This window comes from Grammomys surdaster, unplaced genomic scaffold (assembly GCF_004785775.1).
Source record: "Grammomys surdaster isolate TR1022 unplaced genomic scaffold, NIH_TR_1.0 125603, whole genome shotgun sequence".
In the NCBI taxonomy this organism is placed as follows: Eukaryota; Metazoa; Chordata; class Mammalia; order Rodentia; family Muridae; genus Grammomys; species Grammomys surdaster.
The window spans coordinates 575,755-596,747 of record NW_021620446.1 but is presented as its reverse complement, the minus strand read 5'-3'; the positions used below and the strand labels follow the sequence as shown (position 1 = coordinate 596,747).

Here is a 20,993-nt window from a genome sequence, read left to right as displayed (position 1 = left end):
ATTCATAGATGTTTCTATATTCAGGCTATATTTATGTAGTAAAATATGTCTCATATTTTAACTTTGGAAAGTGTTACTTGGTGTGGATCTGATACATAAACACACACTGTTTTCCATCTGCTGTTTCCAGTGCCCTGCCTCCCGTGGGCCATGGAGGATGTTGTGACCTTGTGGCCACTATGTTTTCCTGTAGCTTCTCAACACAAGGGCCCAATGCATCCAAAGATAAATGACTATTCACATTTTCTGTGTGCTTTGGGCTTTTTTTTTAATCAAAGCAAAATTCAGCCACAGTAAAATGCCTGTATCCTTTTAGAGCTCTGGCAAACATCAGCAGCCACATTGGTGAGGGCAGCCGCCCCCGTGGCTCCCAGTGTTATCCCCTGGCATTACTGCCTCTCACACCTGTCCTGATTTCTGTTGTCAGAGTTCAGCATCGAGCTGCGCAACTCTACAGCGGCGCAGAGCCCGGCAGTGTCCCTTTCCTGTCTTGTTTCCTTCCTTCAGCAAAGCACTTGTGGATCCTGAGGTTCATTTTCCTTCAGTCATTCCAGCAGCAATTGTGGAGAAGACTTTCCTTTCCCCACCAGAGGTCTGCTGAGAGGCATTGATGGCTTGATGCGGGTCTGCGTTCACACTTAATCTAGATCACTTAGAAATATGTGGGATTCTCAGGTAGTTGAGGATTTTCTGTGTTTCTTGTGGCAGTTGGCTTCATTCTAGTGTGGCTCTGGAGACTGTTTTCTGTGGGACTTTAGCTATGTTTGTTTATTTTATGTGGATTTTTTGTTTGTTTTGCTTTTAAGACAGAGTCTCTCTATATAGTCCTGGATATCCTGGAACTCACAGAGATCCACCTGCCTCTGCCTGCGTGCTGAGTGTGTTTAATGCTGAGATTAAAAGTGTACACCACCACATCTACCTTGGTGTTTTGAGACAAGGTCTCATGTAGCCCAGGCTAGCCTTTAACTTGCTATGTAAATGAGGCTGTCCTTAAACTTGGGATCCTTCTCCCTCTAACCTCCAAGTACTGGGATTATAGGCATAAGCCATCGAGCCTGGTTTGTTTTTTGAGGCAGAATCTTCCTATTTAGCTCTGATTGGCCATCTCATGATCCTCCTGCCTCAGTCTACTTAGTGTTCGTTTTTAGGACCATGTCACCTTATCCTGTTTAAGTTCATTAGGGTTCATTTTGTGCTGTAGTGTGTACTCTGTTTTGATGGACATTGCTATGTACTTGATAATGGCTTGCTTCCTTGGGTTATTTCAGTATTCTGCAACATCATTAGGTCACAATAACCTGACACTATTTAACTCTTCAGGCTTTCCTTCAGTCTGAAGAGTTCCACGGGTACTATACACATTTAATGATCATATATACATGAAAGTGAAACACTCATACACATAGAATAATTATAGGATTTTTAAAATATATTAACAAGCTGGGTGTAGTGGAGCATGCCTTTAATCCCAGCACTCAGGAGGCAGAGGTAGGTGGAGTTCTGTGAGTTCCAGGCCAGTCTAGTTTACATAGTGAATTCCAGGAAGGCCAGAGCTACATGGTGAGACCCTGTCTCAAAGAAACAAACAAATAATAAAAATAATTAACAAAACAACCCATTGATTGTCAATTGGCCATGGTAGCTAGCTGGTCTTGTACTGAATCTGGTGATGCTAGGAACAGACCTTGACTACTGGTGTGTGACCAGAGTCATGTGGCTTGTGGGAACAGACCAGAGGGAAGTAAAGAACCCTGTCACCATCTGGCTCCTGGGTACACAGCCCAGCATACATAATGATGGCTTTGATAGATGTGCTAGCCGCAGCAGTGAGCTCTTGTGCATTGGAGGGTGCTAAACTAGAACTCAGATCTTTTGAGGAATAGCCCTACTGTCATCTCAGTAGACATGGAGTCAAAATCCTATAGGAAGACTCTATACATGGGTCCCTAAGTGTACAAAGTGGCGAGGGGGAGGAAATCGTGGTCAACAGCTCAGTTATCTTCTTTTTACCTGTTGAAAAGTGTGGATTTTCTTGAGATTGGCTGAAACACTAACATCTAAACACACCAACTTGCATTACTAAGTTTGCATTCTCTGAGAAAACAATCTCTTGCCATCGCAGTTTGATTTGCAATCAGTCCTACTTGATCACAGGATAGGAAGTGGAGGTGCAGAAAGCAAATGTCGCTTGTGTTGGAGTGGAAAGTCCATGTTGGGACCCCTTCCACTTGGGAGTTATACTGTAGGGCCCCCGCTGAGAAGCCTCCCTGAGGGGCTTTCAGGAGGTAGTGCAGGAGTTAATCTAATACGGCTGGAGGCAGCCTGAGTCTGCCAGCTTTCACGTTTTATTTGGAATTTTAAAAGAGATTAAATTTAGCCTAGCTGAAGCAAGTTGTTACAGGAGTGTGTGTGTGTGTGTGTGTGTGTGTGTGTGTGTGTGTGTGTGATTACATGTACAGAGACTAAATAAATAAACAGGGCGGAAAAGCAGATGCCCTTGCCTGTCAAGAACACTGTGTCCAACAGAAACCAAGCTGGCTGAGTAGCCTCAGGGTCTTATATTAACCACTACGTCCAAGAGCCCTTGCCTACTTGCTGAGCAGTTCAAATGGTACAGGTACAAGAGGAGCTCATCTGCTCAGACCGTGATAAGGGAGAGCTGTTCTTGCCTTCTCCAGATTGAACCGAACATTCACTTAAGTGTGACAGTCCCAGAGCAGGAGCACAGCCATCCACTGTTGTCTTCATGGATGCTGACCAGAGATGCCACTGCTCATCCCTGAGTCCCCAGGAAGCTGCTTGAGGGGACCTGTCTACAAAAGTGGGACACCTTGGAAATGCGACCTAATAGACTCAAGAAGGAGCTGTCCTAGGGGCTGGGTATAAAGACAGTTATTTCACAGGAGTTAATTCATTCACAGGAACACTCCTGATCAGAGGATAGAAAGACACAAGACAAAAGATTAGGTGTGGTGATGGTGCACACACTTCTAATCCCAACAGGGAATAAGTTCATGCAAGCCTGGGCTACATAGCAAGTTCAAGCCAGACAGGCTACCATAGAGTACTTGGCTTTTTCCCCACAGCCAGCTTAGCTGACCATGGCCCCTTCCAAGGTTTCAATGTGGTGTTTATTAGGCAGCTGAGCAAGAAATCCATGGTGGTTTCACTTGCTCTTGGCCTCAAATTAGATACTATTAATCCAACCCCTCGGCCTCTGCCTGCTGCTGGTCCTGCTTTGTGATGAATCTGTGGATTTGACACTTTTGTCTTCTTCAGTTGCTTGACTAAGAGACCCTCACACCTATTCCATTTTTCGAATTGAGTCTCAGCTCCTCAGAACATGCTCTATCAGAGGTTCTGAGGGAGGATGCTCAAGGCTCCCTTTTCATGGCTAGTACCTGAAGTGGTGAACCATTGTAGGAACAACCCCTAGTCTTCTGCCCACTGACCCATTCATCCATCCATCTACAAGAGCCTCTAGCCTGGCCCACATAGTCTAAGTTGGTTAGTTTTTGTTTCAGCCAACATGCACCACATCCACAGCACAGATCACACAGTGCACAGCACACTGCAGACAACATGAGCACAGAGCATGTAACACACAGCACATGGCACATGGCACATGGCACGCAGCACATAGCTGCTGTACTCTTTTTCTAACAGCTTAGGTTTTTAAAAAAAGATTTATTTATCTATTTATTTTATGTATATGAGTATACTGTAACTGTCTTCAAGACACACCAGAAGAGGGCATCGGATCCCATTACAGATGGTTGTGAGCCACCATGTAGTTGCTGGGAATTGAACTCAGGACCTCTGGAAGAAGAGCAGTCAGTGCTCTTAACCACTGAGCCATCTCTCTAGCACATGGCTTTGTTGTTGCTGTTGTTGTTGTTTTAATACTTTAATGATTTATCTGTTTTCATTTTATGTACATTGGTGTTCTGCTTGCATACATGTCTGTGTGAGGGTGTCGGATCCCTTGGAACAGGAGTTACAGACAGTTATGAGCTGCCATGTGGTGCTGGGAATTGAACTCCAATCCTCAGGAAGAGCAACCTTAACTGATGAGCCAGCTTTCCAGCCTCTGGCTTCCCTGCTTTCAGTTGCCAGGCTTCAGGCGTGTATGTAGGCCAGGTTCTTCCAGTGCCCAGATACCAGCCAACCATTGTCTCCCTCTCATTCTCTGTGGAACCTATGGAGGCCACACCTGTAGAAGTAGAGCTACTGCCTTAAAGGGGCAGGCCATGGGGCTGGACAAGGGGTCTTTGGAATTCTGCCTGGATGGCTCTGAAAGGAAGAGTGTCCTCCAGCCCAATCCGATGCCATACTGCACTTCTGAAGTAGGTGTTCAGGGAGGGGCTGTGCATCCCTCCCTCTCTTCCCATGTCCTCTGAGGACCACTGGGAATGCTCCTGAGAGTCGCCATTCTACCTCCAGCTTGTCCATCAGCAACATTTAGACGAGACTCCATTCTGCACGGTCATCCCAGTGCTGCTGCTTTCTGACGCAGAGAGGGACAGACGGAGGAGCCCATGATGCGCAGCTGTGACCACGACCACAAAGGCTGCTCCTCACTGTCTCACTTCATTTCACTGCCACTTGGTGACATCGGAGCTCTTACACAGGTGTACGAACACACGTTTCTTTCTTGGTTGCTGTGTGGCCAAGGTTGACCTAGAACTTGCAATCCTCCTGCATCTGCCTCCCAGGTACTGGGACTGTCTATATGTACTGAATTCCAAGGTGCCTCATACGCTTTTTGATTTTGTTTTTTGAGATAGAGTTTCTTTATGTAACTCTGGCTGTCCTGGAACTTGCTTTGTAAACCAGGCTGGACTCAAATGCTGAGACCCACCTGCCTCTGCCTCCTGAGTAGAGTACTGAGATTAAAGGTTTGCACCACCACTGCTTGGCTATCCTTACATGCTTTTAATAGACTAGAAAGACAAGACTGTGGCAGGAGCTACATGTCTGTCTTCTATCCATTTCACCTGCAGTGTCACCACCAAGCATACACACAGAAGGAATACAAGCTTTAGACATGCTGAAGATGGATTATAAACTGCTTGTGAGAGTGGCAGGATTGGGATCTTTACTTGGTAGGATCTTCGCTTTTCTTGCCCTAGGAAGTGAGGTCCTTCAGAAACAGAAAAGGCCAGATGGAGTAACCCTGCTGGGGTTCCGTGAACAGATGTACCTGAGAGGATCCAAGCAGAAGCAGGGCTGCCTAGAGATCTGAGGGCACGCGAAAGTCTCAAAGACTTGTACTGGAAGGAAGTGGTTTCGCTTTCTCCAGGCCATCATCTGGCATAGTACCGAGTTGTATGATCTTGGGGTCAAGGTATGAGAGACAACTTACTTCATGATAAAAGTACTGGAGACCTAGGATAGCAAAACTGAAACAAACAGAGTCAGGCCTCAGCCTGGACAAAAGGCAAAAATAGCTGCTGTGCAGATTTGCTGCAAAATGGTGTTTATTCTAGTCCTTGATGCATTTCTTTGGCACAGAACTTCTCATTGGCTGGGTCCTTCAGGGAGGTACACACATAGTGTGGCTCCCTCTCTGAATTCTCACATCCTGTTGGTTCAGGATACAAGCCTTATCGAATAAAGTCCCCATGGCTCAATAGTCCTTCCTTTTTGATCCCTGGACTCACTCTCATGGCAGACTCCCTGTGACCTTTCAACCCCAGGATGAATTGAGAATATATAGATAACAAGCTGGCAGCTAGGGAAGACGGGCCCTAGCGCCTCCTGCATATCTGCCATTCTCTGGTGAGCTCTAGGTGCATCTCACACTGAAAATAGGTCTAAATTGTTCATTTCTTAATGGTGATGAAGAGGGCCAGAGAGATGGTTAAGTGTGTAAAGTCTCTTGCTGCCAGGCCTGATGACCTGAGTTTGATCCTAGGAACATGCTGGAAGGGAAGAACCAACTCCTGCAAGTTGTTCTCTGGCCTCCACATATGTACCATGTCATGTATGTTCAAATGCCCACACATAAATAAATGTAATAAAAATGTGAAAGCCTTCAAAGAAGTCAGGAGCAAAGAGACAGGTGGATTCCTGAGTTCAAGGCAAGCCTGGTGTACAGTGTGAGTTCCAGGCTAGCTACAACTAGTTATCTAGGGACAAGGCATTGAACTACCCCCATCATTAGCAGGTCCCAAGTTCAAGTTAGGACTTAAAGAACATTTGTAGATCTAATGACAAATACATTATTGAGTGATTTGGGATTAATGTTTGGGTTTTCTGTGAGGCATTGCTCAGTTACCTATGCCATACAATTTGTACAATTTAGAAATCAGTGATGCCTAAAGCAGTGGGTAACATAGCCATTCGTTGTTCATATTCCTGCCAAGTTGACGTTGAAGCTGGCCTGAGTGCTGTGCCAATGGACAGTTCACCAGCCCTCCGTCTGGGGCACAGGTCTGGGTACATATTCTTTCTGAGGCTGATGCCAAGGACTCCCTGACTGTTGGTTCTCCATGCTGCTGGGGAATGGTTCTCTACAGCTTCAGGCTCATGCTGGGCTCTTCAGACCAAATGCCCCAGAGGAAGTTCTGTGGCCTCTTTACCGGAGATCACAGTGGTGACCCTTTCTGTTGAGGCTCACTCATGGAAAGCCACTCTGTGGTTCCAAGACTCTCTGTAGGTTTCTAGGAAGCTCAGAGGGCCTTTTTGAGGTCACTTTGCCAGCATGGACAGCTGTCACGGGTGTCTCTCTGCTAGCATGGTGGAATATTGTCTCTGAAAGAAGAGACTGATCTTGGGGCCCTCTTCCATTTTTTCAGAAAAGCTGCAGCATTAGTACATAGGGTCTCTGTGACCGTCACAGGCTGTCCTCCAGAAACGTGTCAATCATAGCCCTCTTGTCCCACCACTGAACACAACTGCCAGCTCCACAGTGAGTTTCATTATTGCTGCCATTTTTGTGCTCAGGGCTGTCTGGGGCACATAGGCTGCGCCAGCACAAGAAAGGGAGGGGTATCTCCCCCAGCTACATAGGCCAGGCTGCTCCCCTCTTCTCTACAGCTTTGAAGTCTGTTGGACATGCTCAGACTGGCTCTTCTCACAGTGGACCTAACAGAGGCTTCAGCAGGAAGGACACATCCTATCTCACCGCATCCTGTATTCAGTGGCAATCCTTGCAGCCTGGACTAGGATGCCTGCTCTTGTCTGCTGTCTCTCTCTCTCTGCAGACCTGGTCACTGAGCCAGTTCACCTGGGAGCTCTCCTGGACAGGAGTCAGGAGTTAACCAACCAGTTTGTCTCCCGCCCTCTTGATCTGTCTGGTCACTTATTTTTAGCTGGGTGAACACACTGATGTTTTGAGATCTCTAGTTATAGCCAGTGCTGTCCTAGCTCCTGTGTGTCTGGCCCTCCACTCCTCCCCATAGTGCCTTCCCTGACTCTGGCCTACCAACTCTGTCTATGGATATTTTTGTAGTTTTTTGTCATTTAACGTGGAAACAGAGTCTGGCAGCTAATTCAGTGCCCAGGATCCATCTGCAGTTAATGCTTTCTGAAAGGACTGAGGTAGCTGATGTTTTGTAGATAGATGGTAGTCACGGTGAAGACCACAGCAGGAAGCTAAAGTTTAGAACAAGAGCCTACAAGTAACTATTGTGTTTCCAGCATACCTGCAAGAGCAGTGATCAGAGTGGACTGAGGAGCATTGTGAGCAGCAGTCACAGCTGTATATTGTATGTGTTGTATATATTGGTCACAGCAGGCTGTTGCCCATTGCCTATTAACATGGGTCCCTTTGGCCTGTGTGACCCAGTACCCTAAGGTATGTCCTTCCCAACTCTGTAGCCCAGTCTCAGGCTTTCTGGTTCTCTCTATCCTGGAAAGTGTTTGTTAACAGCAAGCTTACAGTTGTCAAATGCCATTCATAATTCGTTGTTTTACAAAAATAAGTCACTAAGAGGTTGTGTTCAGCCCTTCAGTTTAGTTTATTAACCATCCTCCACTAATGTGGCTTAAAGAAAAAGTACACGAAACATTGGGCGATTAGTGCTGTTTCAATGGAGTGACTTTGAAGAGCGGCATGGGGGAAACCTTGGGGATGCTAAGACCACTGGGGATACTAGACCCAGACTCCATAGCAGAGCTGATACACTCAAGGTATCTCAGAGAGGTTGCAATGCTAGTCCCCCACTATCTGCAGGCTAGGACCTCAAGCACTCAGGAAGTCTGCTAAAGGGTTGAGAACTTTTCCCAAGTTGGACTCTATACCCTCATGGCTAATAGTCTGTTTCTTTTATTTATTTTTTTTATTTTTATTTTTTTTTTGGTTTTTTGAGACAGGGTTTCTCTCTGTAGCCCTGGCTGTCCTGGAACTCACTCTGTAGACCAGGCTGGCCTCGATCAGAAATCCACCTGCCTCTGCCTCGCAAGTGCTGGGATTAAAGGCCTGCACCACCACCGCCCGGCCTAATAGTCTGTTTCATTGTACAGAGTAGACTCAGATAAAGGGAAGCCAGCTCTGTACAGATGATCAACCCTGGGATGGACACAGTCCACAGCTGTACCTAGTGTTCCTGTTGGTCATGGGTGGCTGCCATGGAGCCAAGCACCTGCTGTGACGCTGACGCTTGTTTGTCCTTCTTGCAGCAGTCATGTGTCAACTGCGGCCGGGAGGCCATGAGTGAGTGTACCGGCTGCCACAAAGTTAACTACTGCTCTACGTTCTGCCAGCGCAAGGTAGCGTGCCTGCTCCCATCGCCTGCATCACCTCAGCCTTTCCCTGCTCTAGCATCCTGGATAGGTGCCTAGACTACTCCAAGCACCTGCGGGCCAGAGCGCTGGCTTCAGGGTCGAGGTCTGGGTACTGTTCAGAGCAGTGGCTGCTTGGGGCTGCCTGCTGGATCCTCTGCAGAAGGACAAATTCCCCTCAGAATGCTCAGCAGTCTCCTTCACACACACACACACACACACACACACCCCTTGCTGGGTCTGGGTTGTCCCTTCCCTTTTCTCCAGGCTCCCAGCTGGATCTGTGAGATGAAAGCACATGAATACCTATGTGCCTGTGGTAAGGCCTGCACTGGGCAAAGTTTACTGCTAAGGAAGGAGTCCATGTTCTGAGGGCCTCTCACCATGTCCTAGCCCAACAGGCCTCACAGAGCATTGCAAGAATGGTTGTCCAGTGTCATTGTCTATATTAATCATTGACTCTTAGAACTCCAAAGAGGGATTTCTCCTTTTTTTCTTTTCCTCTTATTTTTTAATTTTGTTTTGTTTGTTCTTTGAGTCAAGGTTTCTCTGCATAGCCCTGGCTGTCCTGGAATTTACTCTGTAGACCAGGCTGGCCTCAAACTCAGAGATCCACCTGCCTCTGCCTCCTGAGTGGTGGCATAAAAGGTATCCCTCATCATCACTACCTGGTCCTTTTTGTCTTTGAGACAGGGTCTCATATATTTCAGGCTCCTGTAGAACTCCAAATATAGTCAAGAATAACCTTAAATCGGGCAGGCACTCTGCCACCTGAGACACATCTCCAGTTCCCCAGTGCACACCCCTCCCCACTTTTTGAGACAGGGTTTTATGTAGCTCAGGCTGCCCTTGAACCTCCTGTTGGCTCCTTTTCTCTGGTGCTTGGATTTGAAGCTTGCTACCACCCCTAGCATTAAAGAGAGTTGTTTGAATGTCTAACCTTTCGATATTGTGACATGACATTGTCGTCTACGAAGTACACACTCAGGAACTACACAATCAAATAATCGGAGGGAAGGGGAACAAAACCAAAACTCTCATGATGTTTTAAGTAAGTTTATCATGTTGGGCTGCATCTGTACTGCCCTGGGGCTGTCAATTCAACACTTAGAACATCATGTACTTAGACATCTACCCTTCCCAAGAGCACTTTGGAACAGTTAGATACATCATAAAGATCACCCAAAATCTTTAGCCCATGGTTATCCTAGGAAGTGCCATGAAGCCAGGTCTGGGATGTGGCAGCCACTCTGGTCTCCCAATACTCTCCATGTCATCATTTCTGTTCCATGTGCCTTGGTTGCTTCTTTTTTGCCTAGTCCAAGTTTTAAAAGATATAGGAGCCTTAAGCATTCCTTTGTAGAGCTAGCTCAGTAGCCACCACAGGTTCAAGCTGTGTCTGCTGACAGAACCTCCCACAAGACCCTTGGCCTGGTGGCTTGCTGGAACCTGGCTGGCTAACAAGTGTGGATATGGAAAAACAGGCACGAAGGGCAGCTCATGAAGTGGGCATGTGCCCCCTAGCTTGAAGTCTATACGTACCTCAGAGCTTCACATGTCACAAGGAAAATGCAATGTTCCTCCCTAATGGAACCTGGCAGTCCTGTCTGCCCTAGTGAATACTCAGGAGCCATTGCCTCCAGAGTTTAGAGGGGTGGTGTGGCCTGCGTTCTCTGGACATCTCTAGAGCTGCACTTGTCTCCAAGGGGAACAAAATCAGAAGTTTTGTCTTCTCTTTTTTGGGGGGTGTTGGTTGTTTTTGAAGGGGGACAGGGTTTCTCTGTGTAGCATGGCTGTCCTGGAACTCACTTTGTAGATCAAGCTGGCCTCAAACTCACAGAGACTCACCTGTCTCTGCCTCCCGAGTACTAGGATTAAAGGCATGGGCTACCACACCTGGCTAGAAGTTTGTCTTCTGAACTCCACTAACAAACTTTTGCACTGAGAAATGTTCAGCCAAGTTGTTCTACTGGTACTTGAGGATGCCGGGACATGAGCAGGACCACTGGTGGTGAGATCATGGAGCACAAGTAACAGGATTCTCAGTCTCAGTGTGAAGCTTCCTGAAGTGTAGGCACAGGCTCAGTAGAGACCTTGTCACAGTGCAGACTTCTGTCTCACCCTTCACTTCCTGTTCTGGGAGTTTTGGTTCTAGGAATAATCTTGGTGAGATTCCATTTCTTGGAGCCACTATGCTAGGTCAGCCATCCTCTGATCCGCTCCATCAATAAAGACAAACACGCCAGCTTTCTCTTTTGTTTTGGTTTTGATTGAAGGGATAGTATTTCTCTGCATGGCCCTGGCTGTCCTGGAACTCCTTCTGTAGACCAGCCTGGCTTCAAAGTCAGAGATCCTCCTGCCTCTTCCTCCCAAATGCTGGGATTAAGTCACATGTTGTTTCTTCATTTGACTTGCTATATAATGAGTGTAGAGGACTGCAGAGATGGCTGAGTGGTTAAGAACACTGTTGTTCTTCAGAAGGCCTGGGTTCAGTTCCCAGCACCCACATGATGGCTCACAACCGTCCTAACTCCAGTATTAGGGGGTCTGATACCCTCTTCTACCCTCCATGAACACTAGGTACAAACATGGTACACAGACATTCATGCAGGCAAAACACCAATACACATAAGTAAAAATAATAAGTCTTTTTAAAAAAGTAAATGTCACTATCCAAAATTCTGATGTTGGCCTCAAAGGGAACAGTAGCTGGGCTCTGAAGGAGCAGAAGCCAGAGGCCACTTTAAACAAGTGTAGTTTGTAGTTTTCCTCATCTGTGTCAACTGGGCACCTGAAGAGGTAGCTCTTTGTGTCCTCCTTTTGAACTAGATGACCCTCACAGCATGTTTTTGCTTTTAACTTGCACAGTGTTTATTTCCTTCAAACCCCATGTGAACTATGTGTCAGAACATTTTAGTTGGTTCTGACTTACATACCATAAAATTCACCTGTTTTATATTCATATAGTCGGTGAATTTTAGTAACTTTAGAGGGGTATAATAATCCAGTGTATTTTGAAACATCTCTCAAAAGAATTCCTGGAGCATCCACCCACCTCTGCCACCCTCATTTTTCCCCAGGCCTTGGTGGAGATAATCAGCTTTCCTTAAGTGCATTTGCTTGTTCTAGACATTTCATATTGAAGAAACCACCCAGTACATGACCTATTGCAGCTAGCTCCTTTGGGCCACTGTTTGTTGTTTTGTTGTTGTACTGGAGTTTGATCTTAGGCCAAGCAAGTGCTGTATCAGTGAGCTATACTCAGCCCCTTTTTTAGTTTGTTTGCTTTTAATTACATTACTTATGTATTTACTTACTTATTTAGCATGCCAGTGGGGGTGCCAAGGTACATCCATGGATATCAGATGATAATCTGAAGGAGGTGGTCCTTCCCTTCCACATGTGGGTCCTGGAGATTGAATTCAGATCATCAGACTGGACAGCAAGTGACCTTTTGTTCTAAGTGATCTCCATGACTCCTCCCCCCTTTTCTTTTTGATAAAGGGTTTACTATGTATCCCAGGCTGACTTTTTTTTTTTTTTTAAATATGTGACTACATTGTAGCTGTGTGTACTGGTGCCTGCTGAGAGACTGGAGAGGGCATCAGGTGTGTTTCTTAGTATCTACCCATTCCTTTGAGACAGTTTCTCCCTGGACTCTTCCTTGGTTAACTGGAAGCCAGCAAGCCCAGCTTTCCACCCTGTCTCTGCTTCTCTTGACACTGGGGTTGTGGGTGTATACTGGATGCCTAGCCTGTTACAAATGATCCAAACTCTGGTCTTCATGATGTCACAAGAGCACACTTCACCACCACCCAGCCGTCTCTCCAACTCTTTTCACTATGTAGTGCTGACTGGCCTTGAACTCACTGTATAGACCGTACCCCAGAAGAGGGCATGACATACCATTATAGATAGTTATGAGCCACCATATGGGTGCTGGGAATTGAACTCAGGACCTCTGGAAGAGCAGCCAGTGGTCTTAACTGCTGAGACATCTCTCCAACCCCAGAATTTGAGGTTTCAAGAATCAGTCTTGGATATTTGTATTTTTATTCAAAGACCTGGATGGAGGCCTGTTCATTGGTTGGGGTGGACACTTGGGCTTCCTCATTTAGAATTCCCTAAGGGACCTGTCTAGGGTCCACAGCTCTAAGGCCCCCACACCAGTTCATACTAGTTTTGGGAGAAGAATCTAGCCCTGCATATGGCTGCCAGGGTCTAGTGCTTATCTAGACCTGATACACATAGTTTCCTGACCCACCGCTACAGTGACATGGATTGGGACAATTTTGTGAAGTTTGTTTAGTTTCTCTGTAGAGTCCTGGCTATCTGTAGACGAGGCTAGCCTCAAACTTAGAGATCCTGCCTCTCCTTCTCAGTCCTGGGATTAAAGGCATGTGCCACCACTACCGGGCTGGGGCAATTTTTTATTATGAAAATAAGGCAGACCTCTCTGGAGGTTACCACTCCCCTTCAGGATGCACTTGTTTCTGCTCTCCTGGGCTGTGTGCATGTGTGCCTCTGCGTGCAGGTAGGATCCTCCTCACAGTTACGAATGTCACTGTGAGCAGCAGTATCACATATAAATGTATTTGTTACTGTTAGCCTAGGCTGTCCTCGAACTCATGACAACTCTCACGTTCCCCACGTGCTAGGATTACAGGCGTGAGCCACCGTGCCCCACTTTTCATTTAAATTCTAACAACAGCTGAGTATGGTGGCACACACCTCTAATCCCAGCCCTCAGGAGGCAGAGGTATGAGTATCTCTGTGAGTTTGAGGCCAACCTGATCTACTAGTTAATTCCAGGCCAGCCAGGGCTACATGATAGAGGGACCCTGTCTCCAGGGACACCTGAACACATTCAGTCTTGTTACCAGCATGCTTCTTGTTGTTTGATCTCTGCAGCCTCAGTGGTTGACACACCGGCCCTGATGGGAACATTCCCTGACTGACAGCCTACAAACAGCCTTAGTGTGAAATCCAGGGCTTGTGTAAGCGCCCCACCCCTAGCCCATCCTCAGGTGATGCTCTGTGCTGTACCACAGTGAGTCCCTGTTGTCCTTCCTGCTGACATGGCTGTCTTTTCTTCCAGGACTGGAAAGACCATCAGCATGTATGTGGCCAGTCAGCGTCTGTCACTGTCCAAGCTGATGATGTCCATGTTGAAGAAAGTGTGATAGAAAAAGTTGCTGTTTGAGCCAGGCTCCCTCAACTCTGCTGTGAGGCCATCTCAGGCTTCTCCCTCAACTCTGCTGTGAGGCCATCACAGGCTTCTCCCTGAGCTCTACTGTGAAGCCTTTGCAGGCTTAGGCCCTCTGATGACTGTGGGGGCTGCTGAGAAGAGGGGCCATGAAAACTTGCCGGACAAGTTATTAAAAGACTGTGCCCTTGGAAACAAACTCCTGCCAGAGACCAAGGAATGCTGGCGGCTTTCAGAATGGGGCACTCTGCCACAGCCCAGGGCCCTCGGCCTATCACGGTGCTCTTTTATCCCTGGATCATGAGTGTCCTACTACCCATTGGGGGTGCCCTATGCCACATGTACATACCTGTTTTATCTGTTAATAAAGTTGTAAATAAAGCTCCCACCCCATACCTGGATGTTGCCAAGCCCACTTTACATTCAAATGACCAGGAAGTTTTTGCTCAGTCCTGATTGGGTGTGTATGGGCTCTTCACTGCCACGTGTTCTACTGTGGGGACATAGACCTCCAGCAATCCTCTTGGTGACCTATCTTCACTGCCATCTTGGCCAGCCTGTGACCCCTGAGGAGTTTTCAGCCTGTATTTCTCTAGTAGAAGTGGTTTCTGGGCCGGGCGGTGGTGGCGCACGCCTTTAATCCCAGCACTTGGGAGGCAGAGGCAGGCGGATTTCTGAGTTCGAGAGTTCGAGGCTAGCCTGGTCTACAGAGTGAGTTCCAGGACAGCCAGGGCTACTCAGAGAAACCCTGTCTCGAAAAACCAAAAAAAAAAAAAAAAAAAAAAGAAGTGGTTTCTGGAGACCCTGCTTATCCCCTGCATAGTGCAGGGGAGCCTCAAGTTCAACTTTAGGGTGAACGTACAGACTTCTAAAAAACATCCTGTAAGATAGAAGTCTCCTCCAGCTTCACACTTCCATATGTGTAAGAAAATCCTCGCTGACCCCACACTGGGTTGAGAATGGTCCTTCCTTCTGCCAGAAGTTTCTGTACCCAGCCCCGAGATTCCCTCAAGGTGTATCCCAGGGTAGTTGAAGGAGGGGCATACATGTGAGTAAGGAGATCCCAAGTCTGTGGGGACCCTGCCTTCTCACCACGGCTTAACAGGGAGTCAGGCATTTGAGGCCTTTCTACTGAATAAGGTCTCCATGACAATCCTGTTTAATTCTGCTGGAATCAAGCCTAGGGCCTCTCTAACCCTTTGAGCAGGAGCCATTGTTGCCAGAAGTGTTTTCTGGTGGCTGAGTAGCCCTCAACTCTAACCAGCCACCCAAACCTCAGTTAGCTGAGGTTACCTGGCACAGGTCAGTTTACACACTGACAGCAGCAGGAAAAAAAATCAAAATGTGGCAAAATCATCAAGGAAATGCCCAGCCCCCATGGGACAGCCTATGGGAACCCATGGCATCTACCCCCAAAGAATGGCACTATGGGTGGGTTCCGGGAAAGTGACTGCTGAAGAGCAATGGATGAGTGACACATGCCACCTGGAATTGATCCAATTTATTGCTTCCCTTTCCTCTAAGGAAGAAACTCAGAGGGCCTGGGGGCAAGGGCACTTAGGGCTCAGCTCCCCAAGCTGTGTCAAGCTTCCAGAGTTTCACATGAGTTTGCTCACATGAGTCTCAGCCTAACCTCTGTATCTATAGAGCGTTTCAGTTCAGTGGAAGTCAGCAAAGGCACATTTGGTCTCCAGGGGCAAAACTTAAGGAAGCCCCATTTCCACTAAGATTAGACTCTGTGTGGACAGACGTCCCATTGGCCTCCTGGTGCATGCCAGTCCTGGGAGATCAGCAGAGGCCACAGCAGGGGCATGAGCATCTAGATTCCCAGTAGGGAATTGCCCCTGTTCAACCAGGACTAGTATAAAATGTGTGTGTGTGGGGGGGTGTTGCTTATTGCTGTAGAACTCATGGCCCATTATTCCTTAATATTGAGAACACAGTGTGACACTTTATGTGAGCTGCCCTTGATGTGGGACCCCAACCTAGAACCACCCTCCTACAGACACCCCCCCCTTTTAGATCCACCTCCCACATACCCCCTTCCCCCCTCCTACAGCAGTCCTGACCTTGCCGTCTGGTCACATAGATGCTGGACATACAGGGGTAAAGATGGCCTGGGTGGGCCAGAGGGCACCTTAGTGGAACTTGGTCAGTACGGAGTATCAGGTACCTTTTGGAGAAAGGCTGATAGGAAGCTATGTGTGTGGTACTCAGAAAGCTTCCAAAATGGGACAACCCCCTGCCCCTACCCTTCAATGACAGCAGAGCCCTCCCTCCCCAGCTCTCCAAGGAACAAGAGTTGGCCTAGACAGTATCCTGGGGACCCAGCAGCCTCAGGAAATTCCTCTAGTTCCTCTCCCAGGAGGACACTTGGTCACTTTTCATGGTGAGGGAATGCTAAGGCAGACATAGTTCCCCTACTCTCCTGGGGCAGAGACTTCAGAAGCCTCCTGCCTCGCCTCCTGCCTCTTGGAGCTGAACTGGCATCCTCCTCAAAGGCAGAAGTTAGCCAGGGACCCTCATCCAGACAAAAGATCTTCCTCTTTTTCTTGCTTTTTCCCAACCCCCAGCCTTCATAAATGGTTAGAAAAGATTTCGTTTAATCGGACGGAAAGAATACGTGCAGGCGCACTCTGCACACAGGCTTGGACCTCCTTGACCTCAAGACACCAGTGGTCCTTTCAGCAGCGGAGAGTCTTGCGGAAGACCTTTCGAAACTCGGTGTTGAAGACGGTGTAGATGACGGGGTTCAGGGCACTGTTGACATAGCCTAGCCAGGTGACGGCACTGACCAGGCGTGGAGACACGAAACAAGCCGGACACAGCGCCCGCGTGATGTGCACCACGAAGAAAGGCGTCCAACACATCAGGAAGGCCCCTGGGGGTGGGCAGCGTGAGCCTGTACACCCGCACTCGAGGTCCCTCACCCGGGATCCCCCACCTTTCACCCTTCAAACCTGGACTCTTTCCCCCTCCCGCCTCGGCTCCCGGGACCCCTCCCTCTCTCAGCTCTTGTCCCAGGGCAGGAACCCACCGACTACTACCGGCAGGACTCTCATTGCCTTGCGCTCCCTTCCAGTGATCTTGGCGCCTCTCCTACTGCGGGAAGACGGAGCAGGCGGTTGCGGGAGCGCTGCATCCGGGAGCAGACACCCGGGGCTGCAGGGTCTCTGAGAGAGGTCTAACTCCGGCCTGCTGGAGTCGCTGGGGCTCGTCCGGAGGCTGGGTGAGGGAGGTGGACAGTCTGGGAAGAAGGGACCCTGAATAGGGTCTGACACCGGCGGGCCGGGGCCGCTGGGTCGGCGCGGCGTGCGGCTGTGAAGCTTGGTGTGCCGGGCTGCCTCCCAGCGCCGCAGGCGGCGGAAAGTGGCCGAGTAAAGCAGTAGCATGAGCGGACAGGGCAGGAAAAAGGAGCAAACGGACGAGTAGACCACGTAGTCGCGGTCCTCTAGGCAGCACACGGCTGGATCGCGGCCGGGCACATCATTGAGGCCGCACACCACGGGCGCAGCCACCGCGGCAGACAGCAGCCACGTGGCGGCGATGAGCAGCAGCTGGCACTGACCCTGCTGGTTGTAGCGCAGCGGCACGGTCACCGCCACGAACCTAGAAGAGCACAGGAGTGGTGGGGCCACCGAGTGGGGCGGCTGACAGGGAGGTAGGAATGGGAGAGGGGTGGTCCGGGGTACCCACCTGTCCACGCTGATGGCGCAAAGGTTGAAGATGGAGGCGGTGCACAGCATCACGTCCATGGCCATGAGGGTGTCACAGAGGCGGGGGCTCAGCAGCCACACGCCACCCTGGACCTGGCCACGCAGAGGTTGCAGAAATGAAACATGAGACCTGAACTTTCTGCCGCGGACTTTCTGACCCCCACTCTTGTTGAGGGGAATCGAGGGCGGTGTATTAGAGGGGAGGGGGACATATAAGCCCAACGTGGGCCTGAGACGTGTTGGAGACATGTGTGTAAACGGAGACGGGGGGGGGGCAAACAGATCTGTCTCTTGACTTAGGTCTTTGTTTAGGTGAGAAGCTTGGGTAAGACCTAGGAGGATTGATACCATCTGGGGGACAGGAGCCCCTAAATTCTTAGGCCTGACCCTCTGCCCCCTAAACACAAATCCTACCCACCTCCAAGACTCAAGTTACCCTGCCTGCACGAACTGCTGTGGAGCTTTGGATAAGTCTCTTCACTTGCTGGACACATGGCAATTGTCCTGAGGACAAATGTGTCCTAAAAGCACAAAGACCTCATGGGGCTCTCTGTGAATCTACCCCATGGAGTATTCTTTTTCAAGGGCAAAGGAGCATACAGCCATCTCAAATCACCCATCCCCAAATCCCTTCACACTGATTTGGGACGATTAGGAGCTTAAGAATCATCACAGTGACGTCTGTGCCTTGGGGACGACCTGGGGTCAAGTGTGGTCACTGGCCTCTGCTCTAGCTCCAGAACTCAGGGTCTTTCTCAGAAATACCATGCATCCCACCTCCCCCTCTCGCAGACCGGACCACTGTGTCCCTATCCCTATCCTAAACAGCTTTTCTCTGGCCAAACCTCGGGCAGATGAAGAGTTGCTAATAACCGCAACAGACCCACCTAAGAGCCAGACCTGATCTGGCTGCCTCTGTTCCAGAAGTCTCCAAAAGGTCCTGAACCCACTCCCTTTAGCGGCCCCTAAGGTTCAGTATTCTGCCCAGGCCTCTCTGCCTGCACCCTTCACTGCTCAAAGTTCTTGGCAGGTGAGCAGGCACAGGCTGGCGTGTGTGTGTGTGTGTGTGTGTGTTCCCAAAGGCAGTGGTCATCGGCAGTGATGTGTGTCTGTACACTCGCCTGTCTGTCTAGCTGGTTTTCGGCGGGGGCTGGGGGTGCAGTATTTCTGCAGTGGGAGCCAGGGCTTAAATAGGGAAGACAACTTTCTGCGATCCTTGTTTTTAGGGACACGAGTCCTCTCTGGGTCGGCAGGTCTCAGACAGAGTAGGAAGGGATCCGGAGGATGGTAGGGGACGGACAGAGGAAAAGTAGGCGAAAGATTCTGAAGAGCGGGAGAGAGTGGGTAGTCAGGAGTGAGGAGACCTGGCGTCCCTGCAAACATCCTGGCTCAAGGTTGCTGAGGGAGCGGTGGAGCTAGGGAAAGAGGGCACCGAGGCTCACCTCGGAGTAGACAAAGAGAGGCAGCACCAGCACCGCGAGGAGGAGGTCAGCAGCCGCCAGGCTCACGATGAAGTAGTTGGTGGGTGTCTGCAGGGTGCGCTCGGAGGCCACGCTCACGCACACCAGCGAGTTCCCCGCCAGCACCATGCCGATGAGCAGCACGCCCCCCACCAGCGCCGCCGCGCCCGCGCCTCCAAGCCCGGCGCCAGTCCCCAGGGACTCTGGCCCACGTCCAGCCAACAGCCCACCGTCGTCAGTAGCACTTCTGTTCCCCATGGTGCTCCAGCTGAACGCGCGCTCCGCTAGGCACTGAGCCTGGGGATTTGCAGGCAGGGGCTATCCGGAATCCCGCCCCCAGCCCCGCCCCGCCCCGGCTTGAATTTCTGCACTCTAGGAAATTGGCAGAGGGAGAAATGCTTCAATTCAAGAGAAACGAGCGAAGTAACTGGCATAAAAAGGCTGAGCAGTGGCTGGTGTTTCCCCTGATCGGGGCTAGTTTGTGCTTCCGGAAACCTATGTGGAAAACAGGTAGTCTGGACCGGACTCATCAGAGCCAGCCATCCTATCTCTCTAAGACACCTCGGAGGATGTGGCAGAACCTATCTATACTCTTGCACTGGAGTCCTTCACACGTAGGAAACCATCAACACTAGTTCTGGAACAGGCTTAGGGTCCCTCTCCTCTTTCTCTAACTGTTCTGAGCTCAGCAATACTGAACACTCTGGCACATCAAGCTCACTCTCCATATGACACCCACGCATGGGCAGATATGCAGCAACTCTTGGGATCCAGGCCATGGCTGGCCCCACATTTCTTACCATCTCTCTTTCCAAGTCTCCATCAGTCATTGCTTAAGCAGACTATGGTGAAATTGATACTTGGCACCTCCAAGGCCCAGTCTTAACATTTCCTCTCTCTCTTTCTTTCTTTCTTTCTTTCTTTCTTTCTTTCTTTCTTTCTTTCTTTCTTTTTTTCTCTCTCTCTCTTTTTTTTTTTTTTTGGTTTTTCGAGGCAGGGTTTCTCTGTATAGCCCTGGCTGTCCTGGAACTCACTCTGTAGAGGAGGCTAGCCTCGAACTCAGAAATCCACCTGTCTCTGCCTCCCAAGTGCTGGGATTAAAGGTGTGCGCCACCACTGCCCAGCCTTAACGTTTTCTTTTAGTTATTATTATTAGTTTATTGTTGTTGTTGACTTTTGGAGGCAGGGTTTCCTGTGAAACTCTAGACGTCCTAGAACTTGCTCTGTAGAGGAGGCTAGCACTGAACTCAGATCCTTCAGCCTGTCTTCTGCCTCCAGAGTGCTGGAATTAAAGAGAGGGGACCACCATCTCTAGCTCAGCCTTAACCCTTAACCATCCTTTGTGGGCAGCTGAGTTGTTACCCCACTTCCCATCTTTTAGTACCCCCTTGACCCTCGGCTTCCTTGCTTTTGAGACTGTTGTGGGCCACTGACTACCAGTGATACCTGAAAGGACTCAGAGCTGAGAGAGCTCTCACCTGGGGGCTCTTTCCCCAAGCCACATCTGGAGGCCACACTTTTCACTGTGTGTCAGCCCTGGACTATAGGAACCTAGGCTGGAACAGGATGTCACAGGTAGAGATGACAGCAGGGACAGCCCCTGGAAGATTGGGAGTTCTTGCAGTGGAAGTACTTGGGGACTATGCTGATGAAAGAATTTTTGTACATGGGTTTAATAATACTGAGAGATATTTCCTGGAATCCTGTGAACAAAGGGCTATCTTTAACTGTCTTTGCTGCTTTGTGGGTTCTTCTCTTTCCCATTCTTTCTCTCCCATTTCCCATTTCACCCCCCTATCACTAGATAGGAGAGAATAAAGTATAGAGGGGAAGGGGGAGGGGGAGGGGGAGGGGGAGGGGGAGAGGGAGAGGGAGAGGGAG

General features: G+C 49.2%; 2 protein-coding genes across 9 annotated transcripts in view; one reads left to right on the top strand and one right to left on the bottom strand.

Annotated features, from left to right (window-relative positions):
* Positions 1–14,337, top strand: part of Deaf1 (DEAF1 transcription factor) — a 31,342-nt gene extending 17,005 nt beyond the window's left edge. For 3 of the 7 annotated variants that reach the window (XM_028786987.1, XM_028786991.1, XM_028786993.1), the window contains 2 exons: positions 8,629–8,718; positions 13,829–14,337. In XM_028786987.1, coding sequence (XP_028642820.1) covers positions 8,629–8,718; positions 13,829–13,933 — 195 coding nt within the window. In that variant the 3' untranslated portion in view covers positions 13,934–14,337. Of the gene's footprint in view, positions 1–4,446; positions 6,537–8,628; positions 8,719–13,828 lie in introns of those variants that run through there. The other 4 variants (XM_028786989.1, XM_028786992.1, XM_028786988.1 and 1 more) reach the window with 3 other exon arrangements.
* Positions 14,338–16,517: 2,180 nt separating this feature from the next.
* On the bottom strand, positions 16,518–19,494 carry Drd4 (dopamine receptor D4). Of its 2 annotated transcripts, none has more exons than XM_028787023.1 (4): positions 19,095–19,494; positions 17,633–17,739; positions 16,974–17,545; positions 16,518–16,817 (listed from the first exon to the last, which is right to left on the bottom strand). In XM_028787023.1, the coding sequence occupies exons 1-4, from the start codon at positions 19,368–19,370 to the stop codon at positions 16,621–16,623; spliced, it is 1,152 nt and encodes a 383-aa protein (XP_028642856.1). In that variant the 5' UTR covers positions 19,371–19,494; the 3' UTR covers positions 16,518–16,620. The 2 variants fall into 2 exon arrangements, with proteins under 2 accessions (XP_028642856.1, XP_028642857.1); XM_028787024.1 differs by having other exon boundaries at positions 17,633–17,745; positions 19,095–19,370.
* Positions 19,495–20,993: the final 1,499 nt, after the last annotated feature.

Excerpts from the sequence above, each read along its gene's own strand:
- Drd4 (XM_028787024.1), bottom strand. The coding sequence starts at position 19,370 with ATGGGGAACAGAAGTGCTACTGACGACGGTGGGCTGTTGGCTGGACGT. Across the intron at positions 17,546-17,632 it reads TGCGCCATCAGCGTGGACAG|GTTCGTGGCGGTGACCGTGC; the intron begins GTGGGTACCCCG and ends GTGCTCTTCTAG. Across the intron at positions 16,818-16,973 it reads AGTCCTGCCGGTAGTAGTCG|GGGCCTTCCTGATGTGTTGG; the intron begins GTGGGTTCCTGC and ends GCCCACCCCCAG.